Below are 18,615 nucleotides of genomic sequence, written 5' to 3' on the forward strand. Positions count from 1 at the left end.
GCTAGTCCAATTTGATTGCATTTTACATCCATTTTGCATTCATTCTACACAGGCCCAAAGACGTCCCGATTTAGCTCACTGACATAATAAAGTTGTCTGAGTAAAAACAGTAAAAATACATGGAAAAGGTCAGGATTTGGCCCATGATCTGGCAAACAGAAAATAGCTACAGGCGCAGATAGAGGATACTTCACAATCTCACTTTGGCAGCACTACTTCAGAAGCACTGTTGTCTTTAGTAGCCTCCTTCCACGCTACCCTTTCCCTATCCATAATGAAAAGTATTCAGGATTCCCAGAATGTCTGCTTGGTAGTATCCAACAAGTCACTCAGTGTAATAGTGGGGTTTTCTGGAGAGGCATGAGCCATTGAAAAGCAAAGATTTATGTCCAACTGCATGCACTTATTATGCCACAATTAAATATCTCCATTATTTGGGGGATAAAGGCACATATAAAAGACAGACAAAAAAAAAACAAAGGGCAATAAATTCTGATGTTTTTATAGGGGACAGAAAAAAATGTATGTGTAGGATAAGTGACAGCTAGATCCACCTTGGTAACGATCAGATAAAGGAATGGCAGCAAGCATGTTTCCATGTAGATACTAACGTTGGCTAAAATATGACTCTGCTTATGTCAAGTGGGTCTGACACTAGATTTCAATTATTTTGCTATGTAGTATACATCTTCTAAATTTAATAGAAGGGATCTTATCAATGAACATTCAGAAAGAGCAACCAGAAGAGAGCTAGCAGGAAATATCACCATCCTCATCATGAGCCTGGCTCAGAGATGACATGACAGACGTGGCTTCTTTCTGTTCACATGGAACTTTGAGGCCAATAATAATAATAAAAAAAACACCACACAGATACAGCATAGCCACATTTTACACTTTTATTTGGGTTTAGATCAACAACACAGAGAAAATACTTTGGTCAAACACAAGAAGAAGAGGTTGCCATGTAGGTCTTTCTGGCTGCAATAAACACAGTAACATGGAAAAATGCTGGTGCCCTCATGAAACACTGAATGTATATCTTGGATTGGCACATAGAACTAATAAATACAGTGTTTGTACTTAGCATTTGAAAACAGAATTGCACATGCAAGATGTAACTAGGCTACTGCTCACCTTCACCGTTGTCCCTGTACTATTTTTTACACTTAGTTCTTTGTCCCCATTTTCTCTGCTACAAACAAGAAGAGAATTTGCTCGGCTGCTCAGTGTTTCAGTGACACAGTTGGTAATTGTGTGACCTGTTTGGATAAGGTTGCTTTAGTCCTCATTGGCAGAACTGGTATCTGCTCTAAAGCTTTAATTGAAACATTATGCATTGTAAGTTGCAGTGGGTCACTGCTGGGGTAAGGGGAATGTTCTTCTCTCAAGCTGATCAGGAGAGGATAGTACTGAGCAAAGATATAGTATAGGGACTTGTGTGTGAATGCAGCTCTTACAATACCAAGAGTCAGTAGTACTACCACACAAAGAAAGACATATCAATAATATTTTGTACAAGCTTATTCAGTAACACATGTTGATTTGCAACACTGTACAGTTTAAATCTAAAATGCACGGCCTCAATCTGAGATGACAAACAGTACTATCAACATAATAAAGGCAACACAGTTACAGACACAATTTATTTCCTCTTCTCACGTCACATCCTCATGACATTACACCGAATCAATACCGCATTTATGTATTTTAGGTCAAATTAAACTACTCGGCACTAGTTTTCTTCAAGTATTTTAGAGTGAGTAAAACAATCTTGCTTTACAAATGGAAGTGGCCATGTAGATTCCAGTCAAAGCTACAACCAAAACTTAACTAGGGTTATAAATAGAAACAGGTCTGAGCCATGAAGTCCTGATCCAACCTCTTTCAGATTTTGAGGATGAGGAGGTTGAAGCTCAGTTTCCACTTTCGTGCCTCCGCTAGTGTTGAAGAATGACTCAATATATCAGTTATGCAGGATTTTGCACCTATGATTTCTAAACGGGTCTGGGTGACTCTACAATGACTGTGCTATGAGTATCTAGGCATATCTCAAAGAATTCTAATAGCAATTTCAATCAGATAAACTCAATGTTAGTAGATTTAATCAAAACACTTTTTTCATCTGAAAAAGGTGTTTTGACGAAACTGAAAATTTTCACAAAGTTGTATTGAGTTCTACAAAATTTCAGGCAAATGAAATAAGTTCAGAATGAATTTTCAGAATTTCCATTTTGTGGGAAATTGCAAACATTGTTGTTATTCTGAATTAGAACAAACATTTTTGAATGTTCCCATGAAACTGAAATTCTGAGTTTCCACCAGCTCTATCCCAGTGCTGGGAATGAGGATGTTTAGAAAAACCGTTGTCGTGGAAAACTCAGGTTCCACCATGACATGAGCATCTGACTTAGGACCCTGTCCTGAGACCTTTACATATACAAAAGTCCTTATTCATCCAATTAGCATTGCTCCTGGGAGATTTAGTAGGATCTGGGTCTTAATGAATTCTAGTCAATTGTAGTTTTCAATTTATTTTTATCTCTAATGAATAAATTACTGTTTGCAAAGATGCTTATGACACAAGTATTTAGTGTAAAGTGTGGCCCTTTTTGATGGGCTGTTTTAAAGTAGAACAAAGAAACCATACAAATATAACCTTAGCTCAGTCTTGGTTAGGACTGTATATTGATTGTCCATTTGCTTAGGTTAGGCCACATAAGAAATATATTTAGGAATAATAGCATCCTATTGTTGTATTGTAGTAGTTCTTATTTAGAGTTTTTAAGAGCTGCAGTACTTGTGAGGTTTTGCAATATTTAACTCTAGAGATGTACAATCCATGTGACATATAGAAATGAGGCATTGAACCTTTTAAAGAATTTATGTGGGATTATGGTTCAAAATAATCTTTGCAGATATTTGATGCACCTCTATTAAAAGAAAAAAAATCTTGTTTAGTTTTCAGTTTCTGCCCCTGCATTTTTTATAACCCATATAAAATAAAAATCTATAGTTTACAAAATAGGATATTTTAATATATATATATTGCTTTTTTAAAATTATATGTATTTAAATACATTTGAAATGTTGCTATAGATAAATTAGAAATTCTGTTCTAAATCTAAGAAAAAGGCAAAATATTTTCACTTCTAAACATACAATTTCTTTACTTTATGTATCTTACTTCTCCCTCATTGGATTTTGTCACCATTTGGGGCAAATGTGGCACCACTCAGACTACTTTTAACCTAAAACATGTATTTACTAACTGTATTAGAATTTGGGGGGAAATTGCAGGTATCTTCTGTTATTTCTTACTGTTTGAATGCAGCCTTTTGTGTATCTAATTATTAAAGATGTATTCTAAAACTCAAGAGAGGATTTTAAAAGGAGCATGTTTCTTAATTTTAAACTGTACTCTACTTTGACGCCACAATATAGAAATAGATTTACTTTGGAACAAACTACAAATACATTCGCACAGTTTGTGACAACTTAATTGTCTACCTAGAGGTTCTGGACCATACTCGCGGACCAGATTATTATAAATCTTGTCCCAGACGTTCTATTTCCTCAATCAGGAAATCAATGTCTTGATGAGAAGCTGCTGGGTTTGAGATGACCATACGGAAGAAGTTCACTTTGTCTCCCAGTGGTTGATAGCTGACCATAGTAGTTCCATATTCCATCATTCTGGCTTTTATCACTGGGGCCACCTGCAAAGGCATGATACAAATATCAAATAATTATTTCTAATTCTAGAATTTGTTTGCTTTTTTAAATAAGAGCAGGAAGCTAAAACAAAATAAGAAAGAAGTTAATTTTTGGCCAAAACCAAATACAGCACAGAGTAAACTGATTAATTTATAAACTGGAGAGGGTACAGAGAAGATCCATGTGAATGACTAAAGGATTAGAAAACATGCCTGATAATGATAGCCTCAAAGAGCTTAATCTATTTAGCTTAACAAAGAGAAGGGTAAGGGAGTGATTTGATTACAGTCTATACATATCTATATGGGCTACAAATATTCAGTAATGGGCTCTTCAGTGTAGCAGAGAAAGGTTTACTATGACTCAATGGCTGGATGCTGAAGCTAGACAAATTCAGACTGGAAAGAAGGGGTCCTTTTTTAATGATGAATGTAACTAACTATGGGAACAATTTACAAGGGTTAATGGTAGATTCTCTGTCACTGTTAATTTTCAATCAAGATTGGATGTTTTTCTAAACTATAAGCTCTAGGAATTATTTTGGGGAATTTTTATGGCTTGTGTTATGCAGGAGGTCAGAATGGATGGTCCTTTCTGGTCTTGGAATCTAGGGCTAGTCTATACTACTGCTTAAGTCAATGTAACTTAAGCGATGCAAGTTATATCGCCTTAGTCCATACTGCACTATGTCGGCGGGAGATATTCTCCCGCTGACAGAGCTTCCACCTCTCGTTGAAGTGGAGGTATTATGCCAAAGAGCGAGTGCTCTCCTATCAGCATAGTGTGTCTTTACCAGAAGCACTACAGAGGCGCAGTTGCATTGGTGAAGCTGTGCCAACATAGTGTGATAGTGTAGACTAGCCCTATGACTCTATGAAAGTACTGCATCAGAAAGGCATTGGTGGCATTGTCATGCTCTTATTACAGTCGGTGGGAGATTTCTACTGACTTTGGCTCCAATTCACCAAGGTCTTCATTAGGGCTGGCTGAAAATTTTCCATCAACACTATTTGTATTTTTTTTCTTCAGAAAATTGGATTTTCAACTAAACAAACGTGAAAATGTCTGCTTTTTAAGGAAAAAATTGATTTTTTTCATTGAAAAAACAAATGTCTGAAACCTGAAATGTTTGTGGTTTTCAGCTGAAAACTGAAATATTTTGTCCAAGCCGCAGAATATTCTTATTTAGATATGTCACTGCAGTGCCTCATGGGAGCTGCAGTTTGGTTACCTCATGTCTCCATTCTTCTCTGTGAACCATGCTCCCCCGCTGGATGTTATCTCTCATGATGCACAGCGACCATGGAAATCCCATGATGTGCTGCCTCCCATCATCAAATGAAGAGACAAGATGCATCATGGGTAAGGCTACATTTTAGTCACAGGTATTTTTAGTAAAAGTCATGGACAGCTCATGAGCCGTAAACAAACATTCATGGGCCCGTGACCTGTCCATGACTTTTACTAAAAATACCTGCCATGACTAAAACTTGGGCAGAAGGGGGCAGGGATGCTCTGGGGGGGCGCTGCAGGTGGGGGTCGAGGTGTCTCGGGACCCCCTTTGGTGCTGGGGGAGAGGGGTCAGGTAACTGCGCTCAACCTGGAACCCCCGCTGGTGCTGGGGGAGGGGGTTTGCAGCGCTCAGCTTAGGACCACCGCTGGTGCTGTGGGGGGCGGGTGGCAATGCTCGCCCTGGGACCACTGCTGGTGCTGGGGTGTGTGTGTGTGCGGGTGGCGGTGCTTGGCCAGAGTCCACTGCTGGTGCTGGAGGGGTGGTGGCAGTGTGTGGCCTGGGATCCCCACTGGTGCTGGGAGGGTGATGGCATTGCTGGCAGGCTACCTACCTGGCTTCGAGTGTACCTGCAGCTCCTAGGGGTAGGAGCGGCCAGGGGGGCTCCATGCGCTGCTCCTGCCACAAGTGCCAGCTCTGCAGCTCCCATTGGCCAGGAATCACAGCCAATAGCTGCAGGGGTGGCGCCTGTGGGGGCAGTGCCTGTGGGCACGGGCAGTGCGCAGAGCCCCCTGACCCCTCCAACTAGAAGCTGTAGGGACGTGCTGGTAGGAGCTGGGGAAGCCCGCACCCCAGGTCAGCGCCGCCCCGCACCCCAACCCCATGCCCCAGGCTTGGGTCCCCTCCCACACAGCCAAACTGCTGCTGCTGGCCCAGGGGCTGCCTGTCTTGGGTAGCCCCTGAGCCAGCACCAGCCGCTGCAGAAGTCATGGAAACAGACTCACAGCTTTAATCATGGGAGATGTAGTTGAATCAGGGAGACCAGCCTACAGAGGAGCTTGATGAACCTGAACTACAACTCCCATGAGGCACTGTGGCAGCACTTGTGAATCAAAATATTTCAATTTTTGGATGAAATATTTTTTATTTTGAATTTTCATTGAAAAGTCTAAATTTTTTCTATGGAAAGCTTCAATTTTTCATTGTTGTAAAAAAAATTTTGATGGGAAAAAGACTCATTTTCTGACCATCTCTAATAGGTATGCATGTGCCTACTTTCAAGTATGTGAGTAGTCCCACTGCCTTTAGGTAGGCATGCTGGAGGGAAGTGCAGGTAGGTTCCCAAGATTATTTCGTCATCTGATTTGTCACCTTCCTATTTTAGATAAAAGTAGCAGTATTTACAAGGATTTAACTTTATATGTATCAGTAGACATTGCATGACATCGCAAAGGCAGTCATGACATCTTGCAAAGGCACAAAGCCGTTCTTTACATTGGCAATAAATGGCTCAGAGCTATTCTAACCAGTGTGCTAACACTCAGTATTGCTGACAAAAGCAATTAACACATGTCATTTTCTGCATAATCCTCAAGCATATTGTTATAATCACTTTCCCTTTGTTTTCATATGCTAGAGCTCTACCATGCAACCAAATTTAAGCCTCTGGTCAAATTGTTACATTTGTTAGGATCACCAATTGCAATTTAAATTGTTACCATCAAGGATGACCAAGGTTCAAATAAACACCGTAGAGAAAAATACTGAGAAAGGGCAAACACATGGAATACAAACCACACAGACCAGGATTTGGGTGAGTTGTATTACAGGTGCATTTTGTAAACCCACTTACCTTGCAGAAACAAACAATTAAAATAACACTGGAAGTGTTCAAACAATCACCTTTATGTCACTAGTTTTTCCAATTTATAAAAAAATAACTAGATATCTCCCCCGCCCCCGTGCTCTGAGTGTCCCCACAAAGCAACTCCCTAGTGGACCACCTCCTCATCACAGCCCCACTCTTGATCACACAATATCCCCGTGGCAGCTCATTTGGAGAAATAACACTAGGAAAGTCTTCGTGTATTTTCAGCCCTCTTTTAAGCACCAAATATTTTGGTTTTTTATTAATCACATTGTCTGCTCTTGCTCTTCACTTCAACTCCCCTTCCATCCGTTCTGTTTCTCTCATCCCCCTGTACAGGCCAGGGCCGCCCAGGGGTGGCGGGGGGTAAGTGGGGCAATTTGCCCCAGGCCCCGCAGGGGACCCTATGAGAGTTTTCTGGGGCCTCTGTAGTGGGGTCCTTCACTCACTCTGGGGGCCCCAGAAAACTTGCAGGGCCTGGGCCCCTGGAGCTTCTTCCACTCTGGGTCTTCGGTGGTGGGGGGTCCGTCTGCTCTGGGACCTGCCGCCAAAGTGCTCCGAAGACCCATGGCAGGGGGTCCTTCTGCCCCGGTACCCACTGCCGAAGTGCTGGGTCTTTGGTGGCAATTCGGCGGTGGGGGCTGAATCCTCTGGGCGGCCCTGGCACAGGCTGCCCGATTCTCCTCCTCCTACTCCCTTGGACAGGCTGTCTGGTTCTCCTCTCTCACCTCTCACCCTCTCTGCAACACCTTCTGGCATTTCTAGTCTCTAAATATAGCTCCTGTTTCTTCACCTCCTCCACTTATATAGCAGTGGTCCCTCAAGGAGGCAGCTGGGATGGCTTCTCTTCCTTACTTCCAGATCTTTTTACAGGCCTCCATCTCTCTGGAAGCTAGAAGTAAGGAGGAGCAGCTAGCATCATGTGACTGTCCAGGCCTCTGTAGACCACCATCAAGTGCTCTGCAGACCACAATTTGAGAAAACCATTGTTAGAGATGAGCCTGATATTCAAAGATAGAATCCAAATTTGGTTTGAACTTCCTCAAAGTTGGAGACTGAAGGGTTGTTATCCAAGATTCTTGTGCAAGCCCATCGCTAATATTTTGAAACATTTTCAGCTAAAGATACCTGTGGCCTTTATGTTCATGACATGGGCATGCCTTGCATACAATGAACCAACATATCTTATTTACCTTTAGAAGGCGGTTCATTCTTTCTTCGTTGTCCTCCATGCTGCGCAAACTGGGAGGTACGTACCAGAAGCAGACATTTGTGTGCTGAGGCTAAACACAGAATAATAATAGCTTACAAGGCAAAAAATGTTCATAATATCTCAATTGCAATTAATTCCATGCCTTTCCCTCCTCTCATAAATCACGTTATGAAAGCAATCATTGGCTTTCATTACTGCACACGACAGAGAGTCATTAGGATCATTATTAGAGATAATTTTAGGCAATTTATCCCAAAGAAGACAGACCCAGCTATACATCCCCCACTGTGCCTATGCATTTGTCCCCTACAGAGAGAGACATCTGGATTCTATAGGTGCTGTCCTTTCAAGAGACTGCATGGAATATAGAGTTAATGTCTCTCCAGAAGCAGGTGTCTATAGTAGATGTCCTAGTTAATAGAGCATTCTGGGTACTTTGATTTTGTTGTGTGACTGTAGAATGTACAACTCTGGACATATAGGCTAGAGTCAGAGGTGAGTGTGAGGCCTGGTCTACACTACGCAGTTAAACCGATTTTAACAGCGTTAAATTGATTTAAAGCTGTACCCGTCCACACTACAATGCACTTTATATTGATTTAAAGGGCTCTTTAAATCAATTTCTGTACTCCTCCCCAACAAGAGGAGTAACACTAAAATCGATATTAACATATCGGTTTAGGGTTAGTGTGGCCGCAAATTGACGTTATTGGCCTCTGGGCGGTATCCCACAGTGCACCACTGTGACCGCTCTGGACAGCAATCAGAACTCAGAGGCACTGGCCAAGTATACAGGAAAAGCCCCGCGAACTTTTGAATTGCATTTCCTGTTTGGCCAGCATGGAGCTCTCATCAGCACAGGTGACCACACAGAGCTCATCAGCACAGGTAACAATGCAGTCTCCTGAGAACAGAAAAAGAGCACCAGCATGGACCACACGAGAGGTACTGCATCTTATGGGGAGAGGATTCAGTGCTAACAAAACTCCGTTCCAAAAGATGAAATGAAAAAATATTTGAAAAAATTTCCAAGGCTGTGATGGGAAAAGGCCACACCAGGGACTCAGTGCAGTGCAGAGTGAAAATTAAGGAGCTCAGACAAGCATACCAGAAAACCAAAGCAGCAAATGGAAGATCCGGGTCAGGGCCAAAAACATGCTGCTTCTATGCTGAGCTGCATGCAATTTTAGGGGGCTGCGTCACCACTACCGCCCCCCCTTGTCCATGGATTCCGAGGTGGGGGTTATAATCTCAACCATGGCTGAGGATTCAGCGGAGGGGGAAGATAAGGAGGAGGATGAGGAAGAGGAGGATGACCTTGCAGCGAGCACACAGCACTCCGTTAGCCCCAACAGCCAGGAGCTTTTAGTGACCCAGACGGAATTACCCTCCCAAGCCACTAGCCCAGACAGTGATGCCATGGAAGCGACCTCTGGTGAGTGTACCTTTGTAAATATAAAATATGGTTTAGAAGCAAGCGTTTTTTAATGATTGATTTGCCATGAGGGCTTGGGATGCATTCACAGCCAGTAAAGTTACTGGAAAAGTTTGTTAACATGTCTGGGGATGGAGCAGAAATCCTCCAGGGACATCTCCATGAAGCGCTCTTGGAGGTACTCCAAAAGCCTTTGCAGAAGGTTTCTGGGCAAGGCAGCCTTGTTCCGTCCACCATGGTAGAACATTTTACCACGCCATGCATGTAGCAAGTAATCGGGTATCATTGCATGACAAAGCATAGCTGCATATGGTCCCGGTCATTGCTGGCATTCAAGAAACATCTGTTCTTTATCTCGCTCTGTTATCCTCAGCAGAGTGATATCATTCATGGTAACCTGGTTGAAATTCAGGAATTTAATTAGGGGACAGAGATGGACATTTTCCTACTGGGCTGTTGCTTAAAAGAAATCCTTCCTTGCACGTAGCAAAGCGGGGGGAGGGGAGGAAGGATAGCGGTGAGCTTTTTAGCATTTGGCCAGCAGGAATCTTCCCAGCTAGCAACCATGCGGTGGAGGGGGGGCAAGGGGGGTGATTAGCAGTGATCTTCCATGATACCAGCCATGCGGTGGGGGGAGGGGAAAAGCAATCTTAGAGAATTGGATTGGGGAGGGGAGGGGTTGGCGTCTGCTGCTCCTTGTTAACAGGAAAGAAGCAGCAAAGGGAGAAGCTATGCCTTACTATGGCTGCATGCAAGCTGAATTGTGATGCCCAGACCTGCGTCTGTGAGATCTAACACCAGAGCCGCAGGCACTCAATATTAAAAGATGCAAAATGCGACCTTGTAGTGAAACCACATGTGCTATGTAAGGTGAATAGTGTTGTTCACTGTGAAAGAGTATAACCATTGTTCTGTAAAATGTATCTTTTTAAATACTTCTCTCCCTTTTTTCCCTCCCTCATGCAGCTGCACATTTTTCAAGCCTCCCTACTCCAACCCGAAGGCTAGCTCAGATAAGGCAGAGGAAGAAGAGGACGCGAGACGAAATGTTCTCTGAAATCATGGAAGTAACTCGCAATGAAAGAGCTCATCTGAAGGAGTGGAAGGACGTGGTAGCAAAGTACAGGAAAGATGCCAGTGAACGTGAGGATAGGAGAGATGCTCGAGATGAGAGGTGGCGGCAGGAAGATCAGAGGTGTAGGCAGGAAGATCATCGGTGGCGGGATGCAACGCTGGAGCTGCTGCGTGATCAAACTGATATCCTCCGACGTCTGGTGGATCTTCAGGAAGAGCAGCGTGGTCACAGAGTGCCGCTGCAGCCCCTGTGTCACCACCCTCACCACTCACCATGTTCCATATCTTCCTCACCCAGACGTGTAAGAACGCGTGGGGGAAGGCTTTGTGTACCCGCCCACTCCACCCCCGTGGACAGTCCAACCAAAAGGCTGTCATTACATTGAAATGTGCTTAATGGCCTTTTCCTTCCCTCCTATCCTCCTCCCAAACCACACCCGGGATACCTTGTTAATTCTCTGCCTCTTTTTATGATTACTTTTTAATAAAGAATACATGCTTTTTAAACGATAGTTACTTTATTTCCTTAAGCAAGCTGTAATCGAAGGGGGAGGGTGGGTTGCTTACAGGGGAGGAGTCAATAAAGGGGAGGTGTTCATGAAGGGGAAACAAACACAGCAGTCACACCGTACCCTGGCCCATGATGAAACTCGTTTTCAAGGCTTCTCTGATGTGCACCGCTTCCTGGTGAGCTCTTCTAATCGCCCTGGTGTCTGGCTGTGCATAATCAGCAGCCAGGTGATTTGCCTCAGCCTCCCACTCCACCATAAAGGTCTCCCGCTTACTCTCACAGAGATTGTGGAGCACACAGCAAGCAGCAATAACAAAGGGGACATTGGTTTGGCTGAGGTCTGAGCGAGTCAGTAATGTGCGCCAGCAAGTCTTTAAACGGCCAAATGCACATTCTACCACCATCCTGCACTTGCTCACCCTGTAGTTGAACAGCTCCTGACCACTGTCCAGGCTGCCTGTGTATGGCTTCATGAGCCATGGCATCAAGGGGTAGGCTGGGTCCCCCAGGATAACGACAGGCATTTCAACATCCCCAACTGTTATTTTCTGGTCTGGGAAGTAAGTCCCTTGCTACAGCCATTTAAACAGAGTAGTGCTTCTGAAGACATGAGCGTCACGAACCCTTCCTGGCCATCCCACGTGGATGTTGGTGAAATGTCTCTTGTGATCCACCAGTGCTTGCAGCACCATTGAAAAGTACCCCTTGCGGTTTATGTACTGGGTGCCCTGGTGCTCCGGTGCCAAGATAGGGATATGGGTTCCATCTATTGCCCCCCCACAGTTAGGGAATCCCATTGCAGCAAAGCCATCCACTATGACCTGCACGTTTCCCAGAGTCACAACCTCTCGTAGCAGCAGCTTAATGATTGCTTTGGCTACTTGCATCACAGCAGCTCCCACAGTAGATTTTCCCACTCCAAATTGATTCCCGACTGACCGGTAGCTGTCTGGCATTGCAAGCTTCCAGAGGGCTTCTCCACTGTGAGGGTTGCTCTCATCTTGGTATTATGGCGTTTCAGAGCAGGGGAAAGCAAGTCACAAAGTTCAAAGAAAGTGCTCTTACGCATGCGAAAGTTTTGCAGCCACTGCGAATCATCCCACACCTGCAAAACTATGTGGTCCCACCATTCTGTGCTTGTTTCCCAGGCCCAAAATCGGCGTTCAATGGGTAGAACCTCCCCCATTACCAGCAGGAGCTCCAAAGCGCAGGGGCCCGCGGTTAGGGAGAATTCATTGTCCATGTCCTCATCACTCTTGTTGCCGCGCTGCCGTAGCTGCCTCCTGCTCGCCTGCCTTAGCAGTTCATGGTTCACCACAGACAGCACGAGAATGCGCAAGGTGTTTACAATGTCCACGACTGCGCTTTACAATGTCCACAATTGTGTTTACAATGTCCACGATCTGAGCAGGGTCCATGCTTGCTGTGCTATGGCATTTGCTCAGTTCACCCAGGAAAAAAGGCGCGAAATTGTTGTCTACTGCTTTCACGAAGGGAGGGGTGAGGCTGTACCCAGAACCACCTGCGACAATGATTTTTGCCCCATCAGGCACTGGGATCTCAACTCAGAATTCCAAGGGGCAGGGGAGACTGCGGGAACTATGGGATAGCTACGGAATAGCTACCCACAGTGCAACGCTCTGGAAATTGATGCTAGTCTCGGACCATGGACGCACACCGCCGAATTACTGTGCCTACTGTGGCCGCGTGCAATCGACTTTATATCTGTTTTATAAAACCGGTTTATGTTAATTCGAAATTATCCCGTAGTGTAGACATAGTGACTGATAGTATAAATTAGATTCTCTTCTACTCCTTGAAGTTCTCTAGTGCTCAGTTACACTTCCTTACATTCCATTAAGCTCCCTTACTAATGTGAGAGAATAATGGAGTCTAATCTAGTTTAATTTGCACATTTAGGGGCCAGAAAAAGACAGGTGAAAATTAGGGTGTGGCCTGTTTTCATGGCTTGTCCAGACAGAGACTTAGTGCATGCCAAGTTGGAGTGTGAATCTATCGTGCACTAGCATGCCATGTAGAGCCTGTTTTCATCTGAGTCACCAGTAAAAGTCAGCTATTGACTTTCAACTGGGTGATGCAAGCTACAATACTCCACACTGCTGACTCATTTCATTTGTCCCACAATGATGGGAATCATTAGCAGTTTCCTTTGTTAGGAGCATGTTTCTGGGTCCTCCAAAACCAGGTTATCCTATTAGTAGCAACACAACTCCTGACAAAATGCACCAAATTTTAAAGCTACAGTAAGTCAGAATACATACCTTTCCATCAAACACCATTTCATAGCCTTCTCTGTTCTTTATTTTATTATAGAGATATTCTGCAAGTTCCAAGCACTTGTCAATTTGTGCTTCAAATCCTGTAGTTCCCTTCATAAAAAAAAGAACACAATATTTTGTACCTCTCTGTATTCTGAATTGCTATCGTGTCAGGATACGTGGTGCTTGCTAAAGCAAATATGCAGGTTACTTCTCTAAGTCTATCTTGGAGATGCTGTGCACCTTCTTGTTTGCTATGAATAGTTCACCCAGCTCTGGCTGTATCCATCTGACCTGTATGAAATAGGTTGGTGATATCAGTCCAGGTCCCAATGGGCCATTGAAGATATGAATCACTGGTAGGAACACTTGTTGGCAGCCTCTGCAGTGAGGCCATGGATTGGAAAGCTGTGGAGCATGAACTCTACAGTTGTTCCTTCTTGGTCAGGGTTGAGTCACATTGTGAGAAAGTGGGGAAGTTTGCAATGATCTATGGAGAGAGGACTTTAGCCTTCAGGGGAGGCAATCTGGCACCTATTCCTAGCCCAAAAAACCCCTAGAAAATTAAATGATAAAAGGAGCTTTTAAAGAGCAGTTTGATGTCTGGTGAAAAACAAGCATTCTAATTAGAAATAGCTCTGTCTCTTCAGCATGGCCATTTCTCTCTCTCCTCATTGCTACTTGATAAAGGACATTAGTATGAAATTGGAATCTTTGTTTTTAAGAGCTTCAGTTTCTCCTGCTGCTTCCTTTCCAGCTCAAGTCTGTTCGTGATATCATAATCATTTCTGTGACCACCAGCCGTGATGCCACTAATAAAGCATTATTATGGCTTCAAGTCAGGAGAACAAGCTGCAGGAACAGACAAACTGTTTAAGAAACACTGATCTTATGTTAATGTAAATAATTCAAGTTAAATAGAGGTAGGAAATGGGGAGAAAAAATAGTCAAAGAAATATGGAAATGATATGGCCTTTAAGAAAAAATGTTTATAAACAAAAGTCCACTCAGCCCAGCTAAATCTGATTTGTACTGCTCTGGCACTGCAAAGCAGACCTAAAGCTAATTGGACCTTTGGGTAGGGGCATCCTACAGTGGTGCAGAGCCAGCATAGTGCCAAGCATAGGGGGTGTGACCAAAGAAAAAGGGGTGTAGCCAATGTTCCCTTGCGCTTGGAAGGCCCCCACTATTACAGCAGCTCCTGGGAGGCTATTTCAACTAGGACAACTTGAAAACAGCCTTGAGGCTTCTTGAAGTTGCTCCTTGCAACTGGGCCAGTGCCTAGTGGCCTGAGGATCAGGGAGACACGAAGATGGCTTGCATCCAATTTTGAAGACTCCTGGTGACAGTCCCAAAGAACTGTTCCAGAATGTGTTCTAAGAATTTGAATAAAGCATCTAAGGGTCTTTAAGGCCTTTTTCTTTTTTTTAATAGAAATGATGCAGTCAACTGCAGTGAACAAGCCTGAAATAGTTGGGCATAATCATTTGAATTTATACACAAAAGTATTTGTTTAGCAATATTATACTAAAGGATGCATGAGTCAAAAAGAGCCAGTACTTTCAGATTTTAATTAGTTTGCCCATTATAATAATGTGACTGTGGTGTAATCACAGTATAAAATGGAACCAGGTGTGTTAGTCACGAATTTGTCACATTTAGTTTTAGAATTTCATTAAAATAAAAAATCTTTGTGTTTCCAAAAACTTTCTGGACTGGTTACACTTATATTTAAACATATTTATGCTGTCAGATTGTTAGAGTTAGATGCCGCAATTGGTGTACAATGACATGGAGTCTGAATTTCAAAGTCATGAGATGCTTTGTAGCTAAATCAGTTAAAAGGTAAAGAAAGCGGAAATGTATTATTTAATTTCCATCATTGTTCTTTCCTCCATCTCATGTGAAAAGCTCAGGTTAGACATTTTCTAACATTCTGATTATATAAAACAGAGCTGTTCAGTATTTTATGCAAACAAATACATCACGTACTTGCTTACCTTTGCTCTCCACATCAGCCAGAGCTTGAAGACATCAACATGACGCCCGCATTGCAACGCCTTGTCTCCAGTGTCATAAGACAAGTCATAGTGTTTATCTTGTTGAAAGAGGTAGGAAGCATGCATTTGATTGCAGCTCTGCATCAAGCCCTTAAAGAAACAGAGACACAGTTAAGGAAAATTGGCATTTGCATGGTTTTACTGCTTTGCTTCCTTTGTTTCTATTATATAACCTTTCCAAATGACTTTTCAAAGCATTACTCTGGATAAAGCAAGCTGACTCAGCAGCCCTGTGGCTCTTCTAAATAATGTCATGACACTCTTTGCTGAATTGGTTTTGTTTCTAAACTACTATTCCCCATTTTTATTCTTTCAGGGTGCAGTTCATTCCAATGCTGAAGGCACACGGAAGGCTGTCCACGCCACCTACGCTACAAACCAGGTGCTTATGGGGGTCTTAAATAGTAAGAAAGGCTTTGGACAGACGGGGGTGAATATGCCTTTAAGCACACTGCAAGTGCTGTTTTTGAAGGTAAGTGATCACATTTTGACCCCCCCTTCTAGCCTGCAAAATGTAATTTTGGGAGGCAGTCTTGCAATGTGCACAAAATTTGGATGCGGGCCCCCAGTTGGCTATCTCTGAGCTAAGGTGAGGGTGGCCGTTTCACAAAAAGCATGGAGCTAATAATTTTTCTCAGTTTTCCTTTTTATTTGTGTGCATTACATATAGAGAGAGCCAAATCCTCGCTCTTTTGAAGTCTTTGTGCAGTTTTGTGCATGCCATAGGCCTCTTTCCCAAAACTGTATTTTGCAGTCCATGAGGGGTCCTTGTCTTCAAGATTTACTTATCTATGAAACTCATAAAAATGAGACGGAAAAATGAGAGAAAAATAGTTAGCTGTACATTTTTTGTGAAACACCTGTTCTCACTCTAGGTAAGGAATGGCACGGGCTTCAATGAGGCCAGGACTTGTTTCACAGAATTGAACCACAGGGCAAATAAAACCTAGCTCCTCTCTTTCTGTTTAAGTGCACTTTGTGTACAATCTGCTGTGCAGCTGTTACCAGAGCAGTAACCAGCTTTTCAATAGCTGGTCTAAGTGGTGGTGGTTGTATAGCAGCTGTCCCAATAATGGGCTGCTATATGAAAATTACAAGCTTGAAGGAAAATTCTTCCAGTTGTAGCTGTCCAAATACTAAATAAAATGTGTAGATTTTATCACGTGAACTTGGGTTTTCTTTTCTCATTCCACACTGCACAAATTGGGCTTATATATCAGTGTTTGGTTGTAATGTTTAGCCATTTGGTTGACCCAGAGGTGAAAGTAAGCCGGTACGGTCCAGTACGGCATACTGGCAAGAGCCAGTATGCCATGCTGGACCAGACTGGCTTCCGGCTTTCTCACCGACAGAGCCCTGCCACCGCTACCCCAGGGCTCCGGGAGCTGGGCTCGGCCGGCAATTTAAAGGGCCCGGGGCTCCCAGCAGCAGCCGGAGCCCCTGGCCCTTTAAAGCACCACCCGAGCTCTGCCGCCACTACCCTTGGGGCTCTGGCAGCCAGGTTCGGACAGCGATTTAAAGGGCTTGGAGCGCCTGCCACTGCGGGGAGCCCCGGCCCTTTAAAGCACTGCCCAAGCCCTGCCACTGCTACCCTGGGGCTCAGGCAGTGGGGCTTGGGCATCGATTTAAAGGGCCCGGGGATCCTCACTGCTGGAGCCCCAGGCCTTTTAAATTGCTGGCCGAGCCCAGCTCCTAGAGCCCTGGGGTAGCAGTGGCAGGGCTCCGTTGGTGATTTAAAGGGCCCGGAGCTCCATTGCAGCCAGAGCCCCAAAGCCCTTATATCTTGATTTAAAGGCCCCGCCTCTTCCAGTTGAGGCCCTGCCTCTTTCTGTTGAGGCCACGCCCCTGCTCAGGACTCCAGCATACCAGAAGTCCTTTAACTTACTTTCATCTCTGGATTGACCACAAACATCTGAAAGGGCAATAACTCATGGACACTGTACACTGTATTGCTAGTCCAAGTGATATTTGTAAGTGGGCCAGATTCTGCCTTCAGTCACACCTATACATGGCATTGAAAGCTGCGGTGTTGCATGGCTTCAGCTAAGTGCACAACTTAGTTCAGTGTATTTCAAATACAGAGTCACCAAAACTCTATAAAGATATAGTCATTCATTTCACCTGGACAGCTGCTTTAAATCCTTTCTGTGTTTGTAGACTGAACAAGTGCCTGGAAGTTTGTTTCTCAGTTTCATCTGTAATCTTCATTCCATTAACATACATTAGCTATGACACAGTTATAAAGAAGGCATCCAGCACATTCCAGGGAGAAATGCCAGAAATGACTAGAGGTGCAACTGGATGAAGACATACCTCTTCCCTAACGAGAAGGGCAGAACACTGCAATGGGACTCCCATCATCTTGTGAGGGTTCCAAGTCACAGAGTTGGCCCTGCAACAACAAACAACATTAAACTGAGATGTTATACCACAGGTCTGAAATCATGAAAAATTCAGAAATAAACAAAAATAATAAGGCTCATATGGGCCTCAAAGATGCAAGGCTGAAAATACACACAGCGGTTTTCAGAAGAGTGATTATTAACATTCATACAGGACCCCAGAGGCAGTGCTAGCCCACTGGGGGGCCCTAAGCAGGAATATTTTGGTGCTCTCCCCACATACAGCACATAATAAAAAGTGAATGGGGCCTTCTTGAACTGTTCAGGGCCTGAACTAGTTGTTTAATCTGTGTATGCCTAGCACTGGCTCTGCAGGACCCAATTGTAAAACCTTTAATCACACAGTGGGGCACTGATATCAATTTACACAGGCAGATCACTCATCAAAGTAAGGACTTTTGTAGAGTTCTGGATTATGGCTCTGGAGAGTTCACACAGAGCCATGGTGCTATACATTAGATTTTGTGAGCACCAGAATTTCTTGTGATCCAGCTATACTTTAAAGGCAAAGAGTGAATGTGTCAAAAACACATATGTTATTTAGGACCAGTCTGCAAAGGTGTTTAGGCAGCTGAGATGCAGCTAGGTGCCTAGTGGGATTTTCAAAAGTGCCTAAACAGGTTTGGTGTCTAACTCCCACTTATTCCCATTAACTCCCATTGATCCCATCAACTTGCTGATGCAAAATGATCATGGTAGTGAATATGGCAATATCTCAAAATGCTCTTTCATGCTCTTGGCCATTTATCTTGGTTACCAAGATGCCAGAAGCTGCCTTAGAAAGTTAGTCAGAGAGCATTCTGAAATACTTACTAGCATGCATTGA

The 18,615-nt window shown here is 43.7% G+C and overlaps 2 protein-coding genes across 4 annotated transcripts in view; one reads left to right on the top strand and one right to left on the bottom strand.

Moving 5' to 3' along the window:
- Positions 1 to 889: 889 nt before the first annotated feature.
- The window catches only part of GAD2 (glutamate decarboxylase 2), a 63,624-nt gene continuing 45,898 nt past the window's right edge, over positions 890 to 18,615 (bottom strand). For all 3 annotated transcript variants that reach the window (XM_050939094.1, XM_050939095.1, XM_050939096.1), the window contains 5 exons: positions 17,701 to 17,779; positions 15,328 to 15,477; positions 13,331 to 13,438; positions 8,009 to 8,098; positions 890 to 3,719 (listed from right to left, as the gene is read on the bottom strand). In XM_050939094.1, coding sequence (XP_050795051.1) covers positions 3,546 to 3,719; positions 8,009 to 8,098; positions 13,331 to 13,438; positions 15,328 to 15,477; positions 17,701 to 17,779 — 601 coding nt within the window. In that variant the 3' untranslated portion in view covers positions 890 to 3,545. The remainder of the gene's footprint in view (positions 3,720 to 8,008; positions 8,099 to 13,330; positions 13,439 to 15,327; positions 15,478 to 17,700; positions 17,780 to 18,615) is intronic.
- On the top strand, positions 9,159 to 11,000 carry LOC127044376 (uncharacterized). Its single transcript, XM_050939168.1, has 2 exons — positions 9,159 to 9,463; positions 10,430 to 11,000. Exons 1-2 carry the CDS (start codon positions 9,253 to 9,255, stop codon positions 10,921 to 10,923), a joined length of 705 nt encoding a protein of 234 aa, XP_050795125.1. The 5' UTR covers positions 9,159 to 9,252; the 3' UTR covers positions 10,924 to 11,000.

The sequence above is a fragment of the Gopherus flavomarginatus genome, chromosome 2 (genome assembly GCF_025201925.1).
Source record: "Gopherus flavomarginatus isolate rGopFla2 chromosome 2, rGopFla2.mat.asm, whole genome shotgun sequence".
Classification (NCBI taxonomy): domain Eukaryota; kingdom Metazoa; phylum Chordata; order Testudines; family Testudinidae; genus Gopherus; species Gopherus flavomarginatus.

Coding starts and splice junctions, on each gene's coding strand:
- LOC127044376 (XM_050939168.1), top strand. CDS start 9,253: ATGGATTCCGAGGTGGGGGTTATAATCTCAACCATGGCTGAGGATTCA. Junction 9,464..10,429: donor TGCCATGGAAGCGACCTCTG/GTGAGTGTACCT, acceptor TCCCTCATGCAG/CTGCACATTTTTCAAGCCTC.